Below are 22,170 nucleotides of genomic sequence, written 5' to 3' on the forward strand. Positions count from 1 at the left end.
GACCACAATGTTAAGAACATCCTCAGCACTACCCAGTAATCCTTCAACATTTCCCTACTCAATTCATTCTTGTTTTAACAATTTCAGACCTCCTCTTCTGTTAATCCTTCAATAACTTTGTTACCTCCCCCTTGGATGATGACCCCTAATATTATTTCCCTAAGAAAACAGAAGCCAACAGAACATCTACATCCTCCCCCACCAAATCTACCAACCTAAATGCTTCCCTCCTTGTAACAATGAATTGTCCCTGATTCTATTTAAGTTCAGGGCTTCTCTGTAGCTCAGACTATAAAGGATCTGCCTGCAATGCAGGAGACCCCGGTTCAATCCCTGGGTCGGGAAGATCCCCTGGAGATGGAAATGGCAACCCTCTTGAGTATTCTTGCCTGGAGAATTCCATGGACAGAGAAGCCTGGCAGGCTACAGTCCATGGGGTCACAAAGAGTCAGACACGACTGAGCAACTGACACACACACTACTTAAGTTCAGCCTTTCCATTTGTGTGCTGGATCCTGTTCCTTTCTCTCTTTCTCCTGAAGTTACTTCCTCTTCCAGCACGTCATCAGTTTTTCCTTCTTTACCAACCATTTCCATCAGCACTAAAACATGCTGCAACATCTTCCACGTGAAAGGTACACCCTGACCTCTTGTCCCTCTCCAGGTACTCCAGTTCTCCATTTTATAGCAAAATTTTCCAACAAAATTATCTATACTGACTCTGTATTCACCTCCTTTCCTCTAACTCAATTTAATTATGCTTTCATCCCCATCATTCCACCCAAAGTGAAGTGAAAGTTGCTCAGTTGTGTCCAATTCTTTGCAACCCCATGGATTAGACAGTCCATGGAATTCTCCAGGCCAGGATATTGGAGTAGGTAGCCTTTCCCTTCTCCAGGGGATCTTCCCAACCCAGGGATCAAACCCAGGTCTCACGCATTGCAAGTGGATTCTTTACCAGCTGAACCACAAGGGAAGCCCAAGAATAATGGAATGGGTAGCCTATCCCTTCTCTAGTGGATCTTCCCGACCCAGGAATCAAACTGGGGTCTCCTGCATTGCAGGCGGATTCTTCACCAACTGAGCTACCAGGGAAGACCCAAACCGCTCCTCAATGTCATCAACTCTTTCCAACCTGCAAATCCAGTGGTAATCTTGCTCTCAAAAGTATTTGACACAGTGAACCACTCTTCTCCTGATACATTTTGCACTTCATTCCTTGGAAAGCACACACTCCTAATTTCTCTCCTACATCACTACTGATTGTTTTCAGTCACCTTTGCTGGTTCTTCCTCTTCCTCCCCTCCTCTATCTGTTGAAATGTCCCAAGGCTCAGACTTCAGTTCTCTTAATCTCTATGAGCACCACAGAAAATTGCCTATAGCCCTTTAGTTATAAATTCTATCTGTAAACTATGAGACGCTGACCTCTTCTCTCCCCTGAGCTCAAGATTCTTAAATTAACTGCCTAATTAAAATCTCCAGCTGGATGTCCCAAGCTTTAAGAAAGCAAAACCAATTCTTGATTTCTCCTTCACAACAAACTTTCTCCTCCCGGGTGTTCCCCATTCCTGTAATTAGTATTACATTAACCTGGTTGCTCAGGCCAAAACCCTAGTCATTAACGATCTCTCATTTTACATATCTAATCCATCATTAACTCCTGTCAACTACACCTTCAAGAAATCTATTTCTAGTCACATGGGTTTATACTGTTGTCAAAACTTATTGCACTATATACTTTAAATGGATGCATCTTATTTATGTAAAAGTGTAGTTGTACCTCAATAAAGTGTGGTAGGAGCATGTGTATGTGTTACCAACATACAGCCAGTCATTTCTCACCACCTCCACCACGACCTCTGCTACTTGGACTACTTACAATAGCATCTTAGCTTCTATTTTTACTCAGAACAGTTCACATTTCACAAAGTATCCAGAATAATCTTTTAAAAATGTAAATCATATACTTTCCCGCTCAAACCTCTCCAATGGCTTCCTATCACACTAAAAATCCAAAAGCCTTACCATGACCTCAACACCATACATGACCTAACCCCTACCTACTCAAACCTCACCTGTTACCATTTTACACCTTGTTCTACTGTGCTGCAGACACACCGACCTTCCAGATACTCTTAAAACACACCAAGCTTATTTTCAATTATTATTTTTTAATGTATTTCAAAAGTATGTTCTTTATATCAAGGCAGATGTTCCTCTAATTCATCCCATTAAAGCAATAGAGAAAAGCTTGCTTAAGTCACCCAAAGAAGTGGATTTGAATAAGTACTTATTAATGTAACTTGGCCTTCATAAACTCAAGTTAATAGTCACAGTGTATGTAGCACTCTAATGTCCAACTGGAAAACTAACTTGGGATCAGTTACAGAGGGCCTGGAACATCAGATTAAGGAGTTCATATTTTATCCAACAGGCTAGCGTCACACGCTTAAGCTCTGGAAAAAGCTACTTTTTCACTTTTCAAATCCTGAGGTTGCAGCTGTGCAAAAACTTGTGGAATAATAGAGAAAATGAGGGGTTACTTTCAGGCATATAAACCCCTTTTTGTACCTCTAGAATTCTGAACCAGGTGACTGTGTCACCTATCTTAAAAATAAATTATAATTAAAACTACATTTAAAAATAAGAAAAAGGAATTCTTACATGACAGAAGAACCAGAAACCAATATATGTATGCCTTTTGGGGAAAAGTTTATGGTACTTTAAATACTTTTTAAAAACTCACATAGAAGAAATATAAAAAAGATAAAATATGTTCACATATGTAGACGATACAGAGATATACACAGAAAATATAATACATGCTCATAATAGTTCTCACCATGTATTACGGAGCTCCCATCGGAACTGAGTTCTGTAAACTAAATGATCATACCCACAACTTGCCAACTTTCAAGCAGTTTCCTCAAACAGCTGAAGAGCCATTGAGAGCTCATACAAGACTGCTCTCAGAAATCTAAAGACCTGCAGGTGATATTTTTTAAAAAGAAGAATAGGAGAAGAAACAAACCAAGAGAGGAAAGACAGCTAGTCTCTTTGTCACAGAGTCATCTCTAGTGGCCAGTCTCACCACTTGCCAACAGCTACATCAGTTAAATGAGATTAATAATTAAATGACTTGGGGACAACAATAAGAGAAGGGGAATATAAACACTTAACATCTTCAAATTTACTGGAGCCTCTACCTGGTTACGGAGTGATGAGGAATAGGACTTAACAGTCTAGTATCCTCTCAGATGAATAAAAGTCTTTCTGGTTTTTGTTCCTGACATAACTTCTAGAGCCACATCAAGAAAGAATTATAAGTTAGACACTGCTGAGCTAAGGAAACATACTATGTTAGGCAAATGCAAAATACTGTAAGACAGCAACAAAGAAAAGTGTAAGAAAGCAGAAACCCCAAACCCCTTAAATAGAATCCATCCTTTGATCAAGGGTAAAACGCTGTGAGTTTGCTCATGGCCTAGATCTTAAAGATGGCTTCCTGAAACCCCTACCTTCATCCTGTTACCTGTCACGCCCAGGTTCATAACCTACAGCCATAACAAGAGAACATGGAAAACATTTCTCCTCTCCTTAATCACAGAAATAACACATTCTTCCTAGGAAAACATATCCTGATTTCCATTAACCTCTTCCATCAACACACTATGCCCTTCTTGAATCCTGAAGTTTCATCTTCATTCCCTTGAGTTTCAAATTCATGCAGAAATCATTATACTTTATCCTGAAGTCATGAATGGGCACTTAGGCTGAAAACATTATTTTAAAATACTGTTTATTAAACCTTAATATGCATGGTATAAAAAAGTGAAAGTTGCTCAATCATGTCCGACTCTTTGCAACTAGAGAGTCCATGGAATTCTCCAGGTCAGAATACTGGAGTGGTAGCCTTTTCCTTCTCCAGGGGATCTTCCCAACCCAGGGATCAAACCCAGGTCTCCCACATTGCAGGCGGATTCTTTACCAGCTGAACCACAAGGGAAGCCCAAGAATACTGGAGTGGATAGCCTATCCCTTCTCCAGGGGATCTTCCCAACCCAAGAATCAAATCGGGGTCTCCTGCATTGCAGGCAGATTCTTTACCAACTGAGGTATCAGGGAAGCCCTGTGGATCTCATTAAAATGCAGATCCTGATTCAGTAAGTCTAGGGCAGGGCCTGAAGGAAGCAGTTCTAACAGATTCATTCCCAGGCTTTGCAAATTCTCCTGTTTCTCAGAAAACACTTGGAGTAGCAAAGTTCTAAAAGGTATGGCACATGTATACATAGTTTACTTACAAAGGCACAATCCTAATGGAACACTGGCTGTTCTTTCTATAATTTATTCCTTCTTCTCTAATGTATATTAGATCTATTTTCTTATCCTCTCAACACCTGCAATTTATCTTCAAAGCCTCTTTCCCTTTACTCAATTGGCATCTATAAATTTCCTTCCTCTCCTTTTATTTTTCCATACCCTCAAAACAATACCTAAAATGTATATGTAACTGAAAAAATGTATGTTCTTACTATGTGTACAAGTCTATTTTTATTATTATGTCCTTTAAATAGATTCTAAGTCAGCATACATATTCAGTCATTTAAAAATTCTTGCAAGCATGAGGCATGAAAAATTCTTTCAAAATGAGGCATGAAAAACAAAAAAAGAGAGCTACAGAATTTAAGTATAAAAATTTGGCCTAACCTGTATTTATCACAAGGACCTTATGCAAAGTAAAGCAAAAAGAACATTAACTAAAACTTATTACAACAAATTTTTATATAATGAAAAGATTTTAAAGCTCTATTTAAGGATCCACTTATAAAATTCCAGTACATCAAACAAATATATTATTCTTTGGGCACTGTCACCTTGTTAACTTTAAACTCTATTTTTAAATGAGATGGGGGGAAATGCAAAATATTTAGAACTACACATCTAAAAATTCTACAATATCCAAATGCTTCTTGTGTTAAGGCCAGATCTTATCATAAAGATCTAATTTAATAGGTATACCATAATGTCCAACCCTAAAAGTAATTGAGCCATCTATTCATCAATAACAGAGAAGGCAATGGCACCCCACTCCAGTACTCTTTCCTGGAAAATCCCATGGATGGAGGAGCCTGGTAGGCTGAAGACCATGGGGTCGCTAAGGGTCAGACACGACTGAGCGACTTCCCTTTCACTTTTCACTTTCATGCATTGGAGAAGGAAATGGCAACCCACTCCAGTGTTCTTGCCTGGAGAATCCCAGGGACAGGGGAGCCTGGTGGGCTGCCGTCTATGGGGTCACACAGAGTCGGACATGACTGAAGTGACTTAGCAGCAGCATTCATCAATAAATTCATCAATAATCAAGTTAAATTTCATTCTTGGCTTTTACCTTGCGACACATTAACAGTAACATACATATTTCTCAAGGAAAAATAAAATCCAGGAATGATGCAAACTATGGGGAAGAAACTCATGTTGTGAATAAAGAATCACCTGATATGTTCTATTTTCCTTAAGAAAAGAGATTCCAATTTAACCATCTTATAGTTGATGCCCCCAGTATAAGACCAAGTTGAGAAAGACTTGTAATCAGGAACTTCCTCATGTATTCCCTAGCTGAGTTAGTAGTATACTAGTCCTCCAAGCCAGAAACTTGGGTGTCAACCCAGACCTTTCCCTCTCCCTCACCCTCATCCTTTTCAGACCCATACTGAAATGACCACTAAGTATTCTCCATTTTGTGTCCTAAGTGTCCCTCTACTCTATTCTCCCCACTTTCTCTGCCACTGCCTTAGTCTAAGCCTCTTCTCTCACCTTACCTATTGTAATAGCTACCCTACTGTCACAGCCTCCAGTTACCCTTTCCACTATGATCCTTACTTCACACTGTCATCCGAATCATTTTCCAGAATGAAAATCTAAAGTCAGGATTCCCTGGTGACTCAGACGGTAAAGAATCCACCTGCAACGCAGAGACCCAGGTTCGACCCCTGGGTTGGGAATACCCTCTGGAGAAGGGACCAGCTACCCATTCCAGTATTCTTGCCTGGAGAATTCCATGGACAGAGGAGCCTGGCGGGCTACACTCCATTGGTTCGCAAAGAGATGGACAGGACCGAGTGACTAACACTTTCACTTTTCTTCAAACCTAAAGTCTCTTCTGCTCAAAAGCTTTTAGTATCTCTCCATCACCCACAGAATAAAGTCCAAGGCATGTACAACAGCACTTCACCACTGCCTGCCTCTAAAACATCATAGCCCACTGCATTCCTCCCACTTTAAGGCCCATCATAATCCAATTACACTGCATGAACTTCCGGCATACCACTCACCTCCACACTTTTGCATAAGCAGTTGCTTCATCTAGAATATCCTTCATTTCTTCCTCTTTAGCCTCCTGGCCAATTATTATGAACCTTTCAAAACTCAGCTCAGCTCCCAGAAAGTCATCCCATACCCTACCCTACCCTTAAAGAGTTATTTCCTTCTCTGCTAACTTTGTAAGTAAAAACGGCATTTGTTGAGCATTTACTATGTGCCTGACATTGTTCCAAGCATTTTACATGTCCTAACTCATTTAATCTTCACTTAATCACTTCACTGTGAAGTGATATCATTATCACCTTTCTCAATATGAAAATTATCTCAGAGGAGTAAATAACCTGTCCCCAAGATTATCTAACTGTTAGGGGATGGAGATAAAGATCCCTACATCATACATATTTATATTATTGCACCTATCACAGAGACTTCCTTTACATGTCCTGTCATTGCCCTAGACTCCTTGAGGGTGGGGATTATTTCATATTCAACTCTAAAGCTACAGAGCCTGGTATAAAGTAGGTAATCAGTACATGCACTTCTTGAGTTGTACATAAAATAACATTCTAACAAGTTTAAGAGAAAAGCATTCGGAAACTAGTTTCCAAATAAATATTCAGATATGCTTTAAGAGTTCGAGAGTACAACAAGTTGTTTTTCATCTTATAAAAAGAGATTAATACAGACATGCAATTACAGTCTGTGTGAACAATGAAATGGACTTATTTTTGCAGTAATACTGCTTAATCACTACAATAAACAAAACCCAAAGTACCATTTTCTTAAGATTAACTTTTTTCCTCTAATAAGAACAGTAGTAGTTCAACTGCTAGGTCGTGTCCGACTCTTGCAACCCCATGGACTATAGCCTGCCAGGCTTCTCTGTCCATGGGATTCTCCAGGCAAGAATACTGGAGTGGGTTGCCATTTCCTTCTCGAGGGGATCTTTCTGACCCAGGGATCAAACCCAGGTCTCCTGCATTGTAGGCAGATTCTTTACCAGCTGAGCTACAAGGGAAGCCCAATAAGAATTCTTCTTGCTCATCATTCAGGGCAGTGAAAAGAAAGCCCTAAATTTACTTTGCCCAAGTGAAAGCAAAAAATCATAGACCAGCACTACTAATTGCTTCCTTAAGTCTGGCCAAGAAATGTATCTCATGAGGCAATTAAAATAAAATACAGCTGCCTGACTAAGCATATAACAAAAGAATTTCTAAGGTTGTATGGACTGGCATTCTATTAATCAGATAATGAAAAATTCTTTATTTTAAGCAAAAGGAAAAAAAAAAACAGATCAGCACCACCCTACAAGAATAGATTTCTGTATTAAAACTCTATTGAAACATAGACATATGTGTTAATCAAAACACATGCATATGTTTCCAATATTTCAGTAGCCATTTTTACATCTCCTTAAAATTATAAAAATCAAAGTTATCCTAACACTAATGATGCAAGACCTCAAGACCAAGTCTGCTGTACTTAGTGTGCTCTCATAGTGACAGTCCTCTGAGCCACACTGAAGTGCAGTAATTAAAACCCACAGGAATGGTACCAGGAGCAACAGTGCACACCACAGTACTTGTGAGAGTCATCTGCACCCCGCCCAGCTTTCACACACTTGTGCGCTGCAGAAAGGTAAATCTGCTGTCAGAAGCAGCAGAGTTTAGGCCACAGCACAGCAAACTCTACACCCAGGCACTCTTACCATTTCTTGGTACATTCAACCATCAGTTCCTGGTAGGAGGCCACAAACTGGAACTTGGATGCATGTTTTCCCACGCGCTGTAGTCTCTTCCAAACTGAAGCCATGATGATCAGTCAAAACAGTGGAGCAGTTCTGGGTTAGCAACACAGCAGCTTTAACAAAGCAGAAGGTCCAAAGCAAAGGAGCTTTGCATGTATGTCTGTACTTTACAAAACTCAGCTACAACTTGAAATGATGTTTGGGGTCCATAAAGTCTTCTCCCTATTTCACAGGGTAAATTCCGTCCTAGATGAATGGCCCAGTCAAGAAGAGGATGACACACGTGACAGGATGAGTGAGAGGAGGTTCCCTCATGGAGACATCACCATTCCACCTCGGGGGCTATGTGATATGTATTCTGGAGGACTGAAAAGCAAAACAAAGAGAAAAAATATGAGAAGAGAAGCCTAAGAAGTGACTAACCACCCACGTCAGATAACACTGCAACAGACAACCCCAGTTCTCCAGCATGTTTTTCAAACAATGAAACAAAACACTAACCTCAAAAGCCAGTAACGTCAAGGATGCAAGACACCAAGGAAGAAATTACAACTCACACCATAGACGTGGAGCAACACGTCAGGTAATCGGCATCAACAACTGCGAGGCGAAAGCCGGGGCCCTACTTCTCCTAGCATCACAGAAGGGCGAGCAGAGCGGGAAAGTCTAGAGATGCTGCTTAATATCCAAAGCCAGTCAGAGGAAGGAGTGGAGTATTTTAAAATAAACTTTATTTTTCAGGTGATAATTAATAGCTCTGAGTCCTAAAATAAGTGCGTGGAGCAAATTAAGGAGCGGGGAAGAATGCTGCTGCTGAGTCGGAGGGGGAAACGGATGGGAAAAGAGGAGTGGAGGGAAATCTCAAGACAGAGAGAGGGCAGTGTCCCGGCTCCAGGCCACTTGGGCTCTCATTCACCTTCGCTGCCAACCGGAGGGAAATGGAAACTCCTGCCTGGGCGTGAAGCAATGACCAAAGGGGCAAGTGCACGGTGCGGGGTGCGGTGCCTCCCTCCCCCATCCTCAGGGAATAGTCCGCCGGAGCCTCCTCTCCTCCCGCACACAGCCCAGACCCCTGCCCCCAGCGGAGGCAGGCGGTGGCTCGCCCGCAGTCCCTGTCACCCAGGCGATGCCAGAAGACCCCAGCCCGGTACCCGAGCCCCGGCCTCGCAGCACGTCCACTCCCGCCCCCTCCTCACACCTCTAATCCCGCTGTCGGGCTGAGTCTGGCCCGGTTCCCTCCTCAGCGCCGCTCCTCCGTCGCCGCCGCAGCAGAAGCCGCCGCCGCCGCCACCGAGTCCTCCATCCCCGCCGGAGCCACATGGAACAGCCGAGCCAGCCGCGGCGCTCCCGGGAGCCGGGGTCTGCAGCCCCTCAGGCGGACAGCGCGCCTCACGCCCGCCCCCTCCCGGACGCAGTAGCCCCGCGACCGTCCCCCACCCTACAAAACCCTGCCAGAGCCGCCGCTCAGCGCCCAGCACCCCCTCCCCCGCCTTTCTCCTCCGCCACCATCATCATTACCTCCCCCGCCGCACCTCTCACACTAACCCTACCCACGGCGGCTCAACCTCCGTCCGCCCCGCCGCCATTGGCTGGGCCCTGCACTTTCCCCGCCCACCTCGGCGACCGGGCCTTTGAGGGGCAGGGGCCACTCATTGGCCGAGCAGGGTGCCCATCACAGAGCTCCACCCCCTAGTTCTGGAGGTGTTTTTCCGCCAGGCGGAACGCGGCGTACGATCTACCCTTCTTTAAAAAAAAAAAAATTGAAACCCTCTACGGACAATCCCTCCCATTCCTCTGATTGGCTTCAAGAGGGAAGAGCTAGGTGGGAGGAGTAAAGAGTGTTTATAGTGATCTGGAAGGTGGTTGCTGAAGGTGGATGTCGGTCAAAGGTGCTGGGCGGGGTTTATAGCGGGAGTCAGAGCAGAGCCCGGGACTGGCTTCGCTGCAGCTGTGAGCTGTGAGGCTGCTGTGGTTTTTCTCTCCTGTTCTCTCCTATCCCCACCCTAGGAGTTGGGTGTGCCCTCTCTGCCACTAGTTGCTAGGGTGCGCACACAGCCTTGGTTTAACCTTCTGGGATTTTTCCTCTGACCGACTGTAATGACCTGGCCAAGCCCCTACCAAATATTCGATCTGCTGGTCCTTAATGAACCAGATTCAATAACCAAAAGTGAAGTAGCTCAGTCGTGTCCGACTCTCTGCGACCCCGTAGACTGCAGCCTGCCAGGCTCCTCAGTCCATGGGATTCTCCAGGCAAGAATACTGGAGTGGGTTGCCATTTCCTTCTCCAGGGGATCTTCCCGACCCAGGGATCAAACCCGGGTCTCCCGCATTGCAGGGAGACGCTTTACCCTCTGAGCCATTAGGGACCTAAAATGTTCATAGTGCGATTTCTTCTTGTTATAATTCTTAAGCGTTTCTATGAATCCTAGTTTCTCCTCTTCGCTATCGATCTTTTTCCCTCTGGTAGGAATTATAGATGAGTTTCGGAGGGTTAGCATATAAAAAGAGTGGTTATGGGCAAAGGAGAGGATGAAATAAACTAAGAAGAGTGTGAGGGCAGGGGCATTTAACCTTGTAAAAGGAGCCAAGGACCCTTTTGAGAACGATGATGAAAGGTATAGATATTTTACCGAGGAGAAATAGGTCCTATCCTAAGACAAAAATTTGCTTTCAATTTTAGGTAGTCCACAGACCTCTGGTTTCGAGAAAGAAGACAAAGAATGAACTTTGGGGAGGAATCTCAACATTTGACGAAGTAAAGTGGGAAGGAGACAGGAGGGAATGGTCAGAGAAGTAGCAGCACCCTACAAGCAATGAGTCAATTGAGAAAAAGAGAGGGAAACTAACATGAAAAGAAAACAAGCAAGATGAGTCCTGGAAATAGAACGCATTCTTAATCTTACTAAGGATAGAGAGCAGGATGTGTGGACAAAATAGCTTGAAAGGTGTTACCATCTAGGGAAGGATTCTTTAAGGTCAGAAAGGAGGGCAGTGATGGGTGAGAGCTGAGCTCATCTGTAGCCATGGGGAGGCAAGAGAAAGAAGAGACTGAACAATCAGCATAGATTGGGAGACACAGAAGGCTTGAATCCAGTATCTAATTCCATTTCCATTTGCAATAAAGAAAGTAATCTAATAATACTACAAGAACACAGTGTACATTTTACAGAAAAGGGCATAGATATCACTTATTTCGCTATAGTCTTAATTTTAAAATATGAAAGATAACCATAATAATTATATTGATTCTGATTTTGTGTACATCTTAAAGTTCTCTCGTGTCCTTCCTGAGTGGCTTACTAAATCACTGTAACCTACATCTATTATGATCTCATATAGTGATATATTCTGCATCATTAACAGACTCTAAGTGTATGGATTTTTTAATGGCTAATTTATAGAAATGGTCATAACCTATTTTAATCTGTGGTGTCCTTCAGAACAACCCACATGATAATCAAGAGGGGTTTGCATCCTATTTTTTTATTATTATTCTTCAGAAATTCTCAGACTTTCTCATGTGGTTATTCTGGTTTCTTTTAATACTCTGTGCCTTCCTAAAAAGGAAGAGGGGACTTCCCTGGTGGTCCAGTGGTTAAGACTCCATGCTGCCAATGCAAGGGGCACAGGTTTGATCCGGAAGAAAAAAAAGCACACACACAAACTATTTTTAAAAAAAGAAGGAGAAGGAGTGTGTAGGACCCTAGGGAATCTTTCTCAAGTTGTGGAAAACTTCAAGAAACTAAGAAAGAGTTTCTTGTATGATAGTTCTTCTTTTTAGGGGAAGTTTTTCTTTTGGATATAAACTCTTCTTTTTCATCCTAGCTGCAAAAGTAGCGAAGAAGAGCCCAAGTTTATAAATGGAGGAATTAAAAACAGACCTTAACCCTGTTGCTAAGTTCAAGATAAGTTCATAGGCTCCTGGAGACCCCACAGAGTAGCTACTTCTTCCCTCATGACTTTTTTTTTAATAACCTGTCTAACTAAATTTATTGGAGAACCTTAAATATAGAATATTTTAAGTTCTTTCTATCCACTTAGCTGATAGGGAATACCAACTGAGTATTGATCACATGAAATGTTATTAATGGCACATAAAAGGTACAGTCCCTGCTCTCAAAGAATTTGCAGAAACAGATGTTCAATATACATGCAGGAAATTAACACAAATCACTTCACCTCTCTGAGTCCCAGTTTCTTATTCTGTCAAACAAATCATCACGCTTCCTTTCTGGGATGTTGAGATAAGTATGTAATGGAAATGGAAGATATGTAAAGTGCCTGACATACAGTAAACAGTCAATAAATAGCAATTAATAATGTACATCATTGTGTTTGTTAGCAAACAGTCAAAAATAATACATAATAAACATCAAAAATTGACCTTTAAGAATAACTTGGGCAATACTTAGTTGTTACCAAACATCGCTACCTCAAGGAATAACAAATCTCAAAATAAACTACTTTCAACATTATTTGTCTTCCATTAAACTCAGTGATTACCTAGAGTGGAACACCAATAACCTATGTATACTCAGAACTTTTCAATAATTACTAAGAATTCACTTAGCCCCAGTCCCCATGACCACCTTCCACGCCATATATCACGTGAGATCTTTTGGCATTCTAGAAATTACCTTTTTCTTAAGGTTCCCATTTCTCCTCCCTACCAGTATGTACCAATAAGTACAGCCTACTGACCCTCCCCCCTTCCAAACTGTGTTTCTGCCTCTTTCTAAACCCTGTTAACTCAGGTCTTGATTTATCATCTCCTTCCATCCCAGGCTTAATCTGCATATAATACACCTGTGGATATAAGTAACTTTAATTGTCCTGTCCATTTGACCCAGGTGTTGACTGCAAAATATTATAGCTGTTTTACTTAAAAGATTCAACATTTAAAATAATTTCTATATTGCCTTTAAATGTCACCAAGCTTACAGTGAAAATAGAATATAAAAAAATGGAAAATGCCACCCCAAAATTTCAAATCCTCTGTGCCATGACAGTTTTGAAATGATAGAAATTATTTTCATTGAAGCAGCTTTGCCAGTTAACCACCTAAATGGAGATTCTAGTCTATGAAGTGCAACCGTAGGCTTGAATTATCATCTCTGGTAATAAAATTCTTATCCTTGGGTTTTACAGTCTTTGCAGTAAAAAATTGTCAGAGGTATTATTGCAGGATTTAACCACTAATAGAACTTATCTGTGCCTTAGTCATAGTAATAAGATTTACCTGCAACAATAGCACTGCACTGCAGATTTTTGCATTGTGTTTTGCAGTTACCATAGCAGCTATACAATACACAACAATATTACTGCAATTTTTAACTGCTAATAAAATTACTATTTCTTTTATGCCCATAACAAACAAACTTCTTCTGACAATCCTACAGCAATATTTATATCCTTAAAAAGCTCACTGTGGCAGGCTAATACTTTTGAAATATTAACTGAGGTTTTTGTAGTAGTTGTTTTTCCAAATATTCTTTTTATTCCATGGCCTTTCTCCTCCCATACCCCACCCAAAGACACCTTCAGCATCATGTTAATGTTAGTTGCTCAGTTGTGTCCAACTGTTGTGATCCCATGGACTATAGCCTGCCAGGCTCCTCTGTCCATGGGATTCTCCAGGCAAGAATACTAGAGTGGGTAGCCATTCCTTTCTCCAGGGGGATCTTCCCAACCCAGGGATCAAACCCGAATCTCCCGCATTGCAGGAAGATTCTTTACTGAGCCGGAAGCCCCATATCCACCCTCAGATAGACTGGGTTTTGTTATTGTTTCAGAAAAGTAATATAAGAGAATGTAAAGAAAGAGGGAATTTCTCCTTGTTTTTGAGTTTCGGAACCCAAGCCCTTTAGGGGGTAACGAAATATATCCAGTTAGAGACCTGTACTGTTCAATATGTTAACCTATAGCTGTATGTGACTACTGAACATTTGAAATGTGGCTAGTTGAAATTGAGATGTGCTGTGGGTATAAAATACAAACCAATTTCAAAGACTTAGTATGTACAAATGAAGAGGATATATCTTATTTAAAAGTTTTCTATTGACTGCCTGTTGAAATGATAATATTTTAAATGTATTGGATAAAAAAAGACATTAAAAATTAATTTCATTCATTACTTTACTCTTTTAATGTGGCTACTGGAAAAATTTTAATTATACATGTGGCTTGCCTTATTTTCCTGTTGGATAGTGCTGGTATATACAATAGTATAACTTCCTTGCCTAGAGATAAGAAATGGATTTCCGACTGGAATGGGATTAAGAAGTTGGCTGGAAAGTAATGAGAGGCTACATGCTGGTGGGTCCCAGAGAGCAGGACTCACTGCTCTCTTCTCACCCTATTCTGGCAGAAGCCTTTGGCAGGATCTGTCTATAGGAACTGAGAGCCAAGAGAGATAATTTCCGTTCATTTTATTTGTTAGAGCCCAGGGATGTGGCAAGACCCTAAGATAAGAAAAGGCTGGGTCGTGTGTCCAGTCTGGCCAAGACCAATTCAATAGCATTTTTTGTGCTGAATGAAATGTTCTATACATGGGGGTCCAATACAGTAGCTTCTAGCCACTAGGACTATTGAGGGAAACCACTAGGGCTCAGAAACGTGGCTAGCCTAACTAAGGAGCTAAAGTTTTATTGAGTTTTAATTAATTTAGATTTCAACAGCTGCATGTGACTGGTAGCTACCATAATGGACAGTGAAATCTTGCATAGTACCATGGAGGTTCTAGAAGCCCAACATGATGAGCCCCAGATCCCCAAAAGGGTGCAGAGACAGCAGAAGCAGCAGACCTAAAGGAACCTTGCTGATTGGCCAAGGTCAATCCAGCAGCCATCTGTGGGGCCAGCTGCCTTTGAGGAAAGATACAGAGTGGAAATCTTAGGGGAGCCAGCATGGCAGAGGAGGAGCAAAGATCAAATGTTTCATCCTCTTTCTCTGACATGCTAATCCTAGAGAAGTCTCCTCAGTTTAGATGCAACCTCTGCCAAATTGACTATGATTAAGTATCTGCCACCCCTCATGAAATCAGAGCTTGAACTAGAAATTGGCTTGAGTTATGGAAAAATGAAATTATATTTCTTGCAAACCTGAATTTTGTAAAACTTGAGGTCTGTACCTGCTATACAACTGAAAGTAATAATTCTAACAAAATGCTTGGAAACCTATGTTTATCTTCTTAAAAGGAAGCTCTTCTTTTCTCTATCATTAAAGGACCCAAGTTCTTTAGTGGACATGAAAGCTGCATCAGAAAACCATCTTTCAACTAAAAACAGAATATCCTTTTATGAAATTGTTTCTGTTCCAATTACCCATGAATGAATCCTTGCAGTTAGCCATAATGAACCTTTGCACATTGAACCTAAGATGGCACTAAACTCCAGGACCTTGATTATGTTCTAAATGCCCAATTTTATCCAGTTCCACAATATCTAGGAAAGGCAACCTGGGCCTAGTTGGAGGAGACACAGGAGCATCCTTGGCTGCCTTGAGACTCAAATAGAGACAGAAACAAGTCTATAGATACCATCCACTGGTAATTCAGTATGCCTGGCACCTGCTGTTTATGCATGCATGCATGCTAAATTGTTTTAGTCATGTCTGACTCTTTGCAACCCCATGGATGGCAACCCACCAGGCTCCTCTGTCTATGGAATTCTCCAGGCAAGAATCCTGGAGGGGTTGCCATGTCCTCCTCCAGGGGATCTTCCTAGCTCAGGGATCAAATCCACATCTTCTGCTACTCCTGCATTGCACGAGGACTCTTTACCACTGAGCCACCTCTGTTATACAGAGCAATATATGAATGATTAGAAGGCTCAGAAATCTTCAAAATGTGGATACTCAAAATGTTAGCAACAAAGACATCAATCAGCTAGAATGGATGACAGCCATGAACCACTGGCCCAGCTCTCTTATTGAGGACCAACTAAATATCAGTTCTTGACTCTAGAGTACCTTTGCAGGTCTGATCTTTCACATTACTCAAGATAATTTAATGTTGGTAAAATCCCAGCCCAGAAATGGTGTATATGCCAAGATAAATGCAGTTATCAGAGAGAATTTACATTTTGCCAGTAAGTCAACCATTACTGGGATTATTGCAAAAAAAGTTTGAGTTGAAATTAGGTGGGCTCGAGCCCTTTCTGAGAAACTGTTTGCTAAATTTAATAAATGTACGTCCTATAAAATCAGGGATTCTTGGCCAAGGTTTATTGGTCATTTCCCATTAAATGTTAAGAGCCTTTGATGACTTATAAAGAGTAGACTGATCTCTGCTTTTTTTTTTTTTCCTATGTTTTCAATAATTGGAATAAATTGCAAGTAACCGGACATAGCATGATGCCAGTGTTTTCTTCTGAATAATTCCTGGATGACTATATTTAGTATGAACAAGATAATATAATTAACATCTTCTGAAATAATGAGGCTAGACAGGAAAGGCAAAGAAAAACCAGTAGGAATTCACAGTCTTGGAGGGCACTGAATACCCACCATGTGGTGTTGAATCAAAGCATCTCCATCTCAAACAGTGCAAAACGCAGCAAGCTGAAATCAGGCAGAACCTCACTTACCAGCGCACTGGACATGAGCCAAGGGAAACTAGCCCTGTTGCAGAAACTTGCCCCAAATGAGTAGAGCTGGAAAACAAACCCAACACTCAGAGGGTAGGATTAACTCAGGCATAGTTTGGGCAATCTGCTAGGCAGGGCAAAATGGAGAACAGTTCCAGGACAAGGGAAGTAACATGGAAGCCAGAGAGAGCTGCAATATCATCCCAGATCTCTCTTTTTAGAGTAAATCAACCAGTGACTGGGCTTCCAGAAAGTAGAACATAGCCTGTTAAGTAGAGACAACTTCATGAGAGCCGCTGGTTATTTCTTCATATTTTGTTGCAACTTTTGTTGCTATTTTTAAATAGTCCCAATAACGAATCATTGATATTTTTCTCCAAGGAAAGAAAGTTAACTGTTGAGCAAGAACTGTTTTTTGTGCCATAGGTTAGTCTTCTAAGGAAATCCTGATATCTTCAACATTAAAAACCGTGATGTTTTGTCCCAAAATGATAAATTTGTTCCATTTCAGGTACTGAATATATAGTGCTAAGCTGCACTTGTTGAGAAGTAATTATCTGGCATTATTGGTGTACCATATCTTATTTCAAAAACTTAAGCAAGCACCTTTCCCCTGTGAGCTAGTATGTTTCAGTGGAAAAGGGGAGTACTGTACATATGCATCTTTCTTTACACAATCCATGCTAAAAAGATGTATATTTATTTGACCATATTTTAAATATTCACTCTTTCTTTGAACTTTTTCCAAATAAAAGCAGGCGGACTGTTGTTGATTGCTCATCTTCTTTCATTCTTGTAATAACACACTTCCTAGCTACTCACAAAGCTACCTTGTGCATGCTTCTTCCCCAGCTTACCTCACAACTGACAAAATAATAATTACTAAAACCCTACAGTCAGTTCTTAGTGATAAACAGAGAAACTTGTTGAGAACGTCTTCATACATGTCATGCTATAAAGTGAAACCATTACACTGCTACATGGTATTAACTGCCCTTCAACACTGTGCGTGCATGCTAAGTTGCTTTAGCCGTGTCCAACTCTGTGTGACCCTATGGACTGCAGCCTGCCAGGCTCTTCAGTCCATGGGATTCTCCAGGCAAGAATACTGGAGTGGGTTGCCATGTCCTCCTCCAGGGGATCTTCCTGACCCAGGGATCGAACCTGTATCTGTTACATCTCTTGCACTGGCAGACGAATTCTTTACCACTAGCGCCACCCGGGAAGCCCTTCAACACTGTGTGGTATGGCTATTTACAATGCCCAGGAATGATATTTGGTCAGTTTTGCCAATAGTTCATTCTGCTTTCTCTTATTAAAATCTTAATAATTTTCAGCTGATTTTGCAACAACATAACCTGTACCTAGTTTTGCTACAAACATAAAAGAATACAACTTGACTGATAGTTTTGTGATTTTGATTTCCTTTGATGATATTTTTAGCTAAAAATCCATTCATTTGTTAACAAGTAATTTATTAACTTGTTATAAGTAGTATTTATTAATTTACTAGCTAAGTTTTTAATAATTGAATGACTACTAAGCTTAAAGCATTGAGCTAAGTATTGGAGATGCAGCACAACAAAAGGGACAAAATTCCTGCCCTTATGGGGCTCACATTCCTCATCAGTTAGAAACTATTATTTAGTGTTTGCCTTAGAAAATCTCAACTGATGAGAGGGGACTGTGTGTTGTTTAACAATGACACAAAAACTAATCAAAAGAAGTGTTATAAAAGCCAATGCACTGGGACTAATATTAACAGATTGCTCCCTCAATGAAATCCAGTTTTCAGATATTTATTGTTGTATTTATAATTTACACCTTTATTTCTTTGTAGTTGCTTGTGAAAAATCGCACATAGACTTTGTCACACTTCACACAGGTTTATAATCTGTACTTGCACTATGCAATTGTGAAGATACTGTTTACAATTTGTTTTTAATTCACTTGAATTGTAGTAATATTTACCTTACTGTTTTACTTTTTTTATGCTTCACTGAACCACTTTAGAGATATTGATCCATGTTTTAAAAATTATGAATATAAGACAACACTATTGTAACTGTAAAAATGCAAAATTAACACATACCAAAACTGAAATTACATTGTCTGAGAGAGATTATCTGAAATCTGTTAAATGTTAGCCAAAACAATTTGATCAATGCATTCCTTGGTGTTCCCATGAAACTTTTAAGAATGAAATGTTATTAAGAATGATAGTATTTTAAGAAACACACCCATCCTATTTAATATCCCTTTTGACTCCTTTATAAAATAATAAAAGCTTATTTTCACTGCCCTTTATTCAGAAATATTTTAACTACCTTCCTAGATGTTCTGAGGGGTAAAATAAAGTTGGCATTTATCTTGTAAGCGTTCTATGACCTTTTTAAATGTAAAAATAGATATATAAGAGAATACTCAGTACACAAATATATGTTAGAATGTAAAGATTATGAGTGATACCATTTTCTTAAATTCTCCTTTAGTGTTTTTAGATTGATTTTTACAATAAAAATAAGGATTAAAATTGCATAACGGTAGTCTTAGATTGAAAGTATTGTATAAATCATTATGTACTCTTTAAAATGTTCTCTTACTATATAAAAGCTGCCACCTATACTTTCTGCTTATAAATCATATCTAATTGATAAAAATAAAAATGCTCCCCAGAAAAAATCCATTCCTAGTACATCTAATGTGTCTTAATACTGAATCTATTTTGCCTATCTACACACTTCAGTCTGGGAGTGAGTGAATACTCTTCTTTCACAAAATGTTCTATTCCTACTGATATCTTTTGTATTTTATGTCATAAAAAGGATAGTTTTTACTGGTACTTTTTACAGGTTTGAATTGTGTTATTCAGATTTAGAACCATGAATGTCATGGTCATGCTGGGTATTTTCCCCATGACCCTCTAATTTGGGGCTGACATTTGACTCCCTTTTGTCATCATATTCTCTACAGAGGATTCTATTCTCTGCTTCAGTGTCAAGTCAGGTGGGTCAAATAAGCAAATATTTACTAAGTGCCTAATATGAGTAAGTAGAGAAGGAAATGGCAACCCACTCTAGTACTCTTGCCTGGAGAATCTCATGGATGGAGAAACCTCGTAATCTACAGTCCATGGGGTCGCAGAGTCGGACATGACTGAGTGACTTCGCTTTCACTAATATGGGCAAGAAAGTGTTGCTGTTTTAAAAAAAAAAAACAAACACTATAGGACTTCCCTGGTGGTCCAGTGGCTGGGATTGTATCTGCCAACACAGAGGACACAGGTTCAATTCCTGGTCCAGGAAGATCCCACATGCTGTGGAGTAATAAGCCCATGGACCACAACTACTAAAGCCCATGCTCCCTAAAGCCTGTGCTCCACAGAACAGAAGCCACTTCAATGAGAAGCCCGTGCATCACAACCCCCTCTCACTGCAACTAGAGAAGGCCCGTGTGCAATGAAGACCCAGCACAGCCAAAATTAAATAAATAAATTTTTTTAAAAACTACACACATTTCTAAAATGTATGAAAATTTTACATAACTGTGTAAGTCACAGTTGGAGAGCTCGAGAAATTTAAACTTATTTCAGAGGGAAAAATTGTACAAAAAATAAAAATGTAAACTATAACTAATTGATAGCTTACAAAATATTCAAGTAACAGCTTAAGACAAAATTAAAAGAGATACAAGAAATCCATCATTCTCTTGTAGTCTGGAGAGAATCAAGCCAGTTATGATGAAGTGCACTGAGCATAGGATGGGGCTGAACTTGAGAGAACTGTTGCAGCTCCATCACTTATTAATCGGGTCATTCTATGAGCTCACATAACCTCTGGACGGAGCAGGAAAAGTGGATAGAGATAGAGACACAGATACATCTCCAAGTCAAACTGTGCAGACACAATTCTGGGGAAATTGGTAGAAGTAGAGTGACTAGGAAAGAGAAGCAATTTCCTCTTGAGTTGGTAGCTGTAACGCTAAGTATTCTGCCTCCAGTGACCTCCACTAAAGCAAGCCCACCTGAAAAAAGGAGGAAGCCAAGAAATGAAGCAGAGAAGAGAGTTGCTTCATTTGCCTCATCTGTAAAATGATAAATGGGAAACTTTTACTTTGGGAAATGTAAATGGAAAGCTAATACTTTGTCACCAAGAGGTAAGGGTTAGAAGAGATAAATGCTTAAGACCCTTTCCAGCTCTAATTCTGTGATCTCAGAAATGCCTGCCTTTAACAAATGGATCTCTCTTTGCAGGTGGATTCTTTACCGTCTGAGCCACCAGGAAAGCCCAACAAATGGGTACATGTGTGCAAAATCAAAAAGAGGCACTTAGAATTTCTCATAACAATAATCTAGGTTTTACAGTCTTAAGAAAGTTGGGGCTATTTTTTTCCCAGATGAGGCTATTTTTTAATTATTTTTATCTAACTTTAATTTTCTGATTGACCAAAAGTTGAAAGTTTATAGTCACAATTCCCACAGTGAACATGAAGGCATAAAGGTGTCTTTTAAGAACATGAAAGATACTGTTCTTAAATGTATCTGTTCCTAATTCAATTGTTTATACTCATTTCTAAAGGAAAGAGTAATCATAAGTCAATTTTTATCATCTTTAAACTATTTATGATAAATTATAAATAAAAGAAGCATTGTTAGAACATGTTACTCTTTCTAGAGTATATTGCTTATAACTTACTTCAATAGCAATCCAGCCCCAAAAGCTCAATCTCTTCAGTATGAATTGCTAAGGTTTTTGGAACCCGCTTTAGACAGAGATACCTGTGGGTCATGATTACTTGAATATACTGTGAAGATTAAGAGAATGAAAACAACTTTATACAAAAATTAACACAAAACGGACCATCAACCTAAATGTTAACAGCTAAAAGTATGAAACTTATAACAGAAAATTAGACTAATACTGTGACCTTGGATTTGGCAATGGTTTATTATTATTATATTTTATGGCCACACCACACAGCATGTGGGATCTTAGTTCCCTGACCAGGAGTTGAACTTGCACCCCTTAGAGTGGAAGCACAGAATTTTATTGGATCACCAGGGAAGTTCTGGTAATGGTGTGATCATAAAAGCATGAACAACAAAGAAAAATAGATGGTGCTTTAGCAAAATTAAAAGCTTTTGTACTTCAAAGATGTCATCAATAAAGTGTATATCAGCCAACAGATGGGAGAAAATATTTGCAAATCACACATCTGATAAGGGGCTTCTATCCTGAATATATAAAGAACTAATACAACTTAACAATAGACAAATAACTCAATTTTTAAATTGGCAAAGGATTAAAATAGACATTTCTCCAAAAATGATATATAAATGACTAATAATCATTTGAAAAATGTTCAACATCATTTACCATCAAGGATATAGAAATCAAAACCATACTGACTTAACCACTAAATGGCTTAAAATCAAAGACAGACAATAACAAATTAAAGTCCATTGCTGGTGGAATAACTTTGGAACACAGTTTGGCAGTTACTCCAAGTGTCAAAC

At 39.9% G+C, this 22,170-nt stretch overlaps 1 protein-coding gene across 5 annotated transcripts in view; it reads right to left on the minus strand.

The window, feature by feature from the left end:
- Positions 1–9,504, minus strand: part of EHBP1 (EH domain binding protein 1) — a 355,495-nt gene extending 345,991 nt beyond the window's left edge. The window contains exons 1-2 of one of the 5 annotated variants that reach the window (XM_070379386.1): positions 9,269–9,504; positions 8,032–8,436 (exon numbers count right to left, since the gene is read on the minus strand). In XM_070379386.1, coding sequence (XP_070235487.1) covers positions 8,032–8,135 — 104 coding nt within the window. In that variant the 5' untranslated portion in view covers positions 8,136–8,436; positions 9,269–9,504. The remainder of the gene's footprint in view (positions 1–8,031; positions 8,437–9,268) is intronic. The other 4 variants (XM_070379385.1, XM_070379384.1, XM_070379387.1 and 1 more) reach the window with 4 other exon arrangements.
- Positions 9,505–22,170: the final 12,666 nt, after the last annotated feature.

Source organism: Bos mutus, chromosome 11, assembly GCF_027580195.1.
Source record: "Bos mutus isolate GX-2022 chromosome 11, NWIPB_WYAK_1.1, whole genome shotgun sequence".
Lineage (NCBI taxonomy): Eukaryota > Metazoa > Chordata > Mammalia > Artiodactyla > Bovidae > Bos > Bos mutus.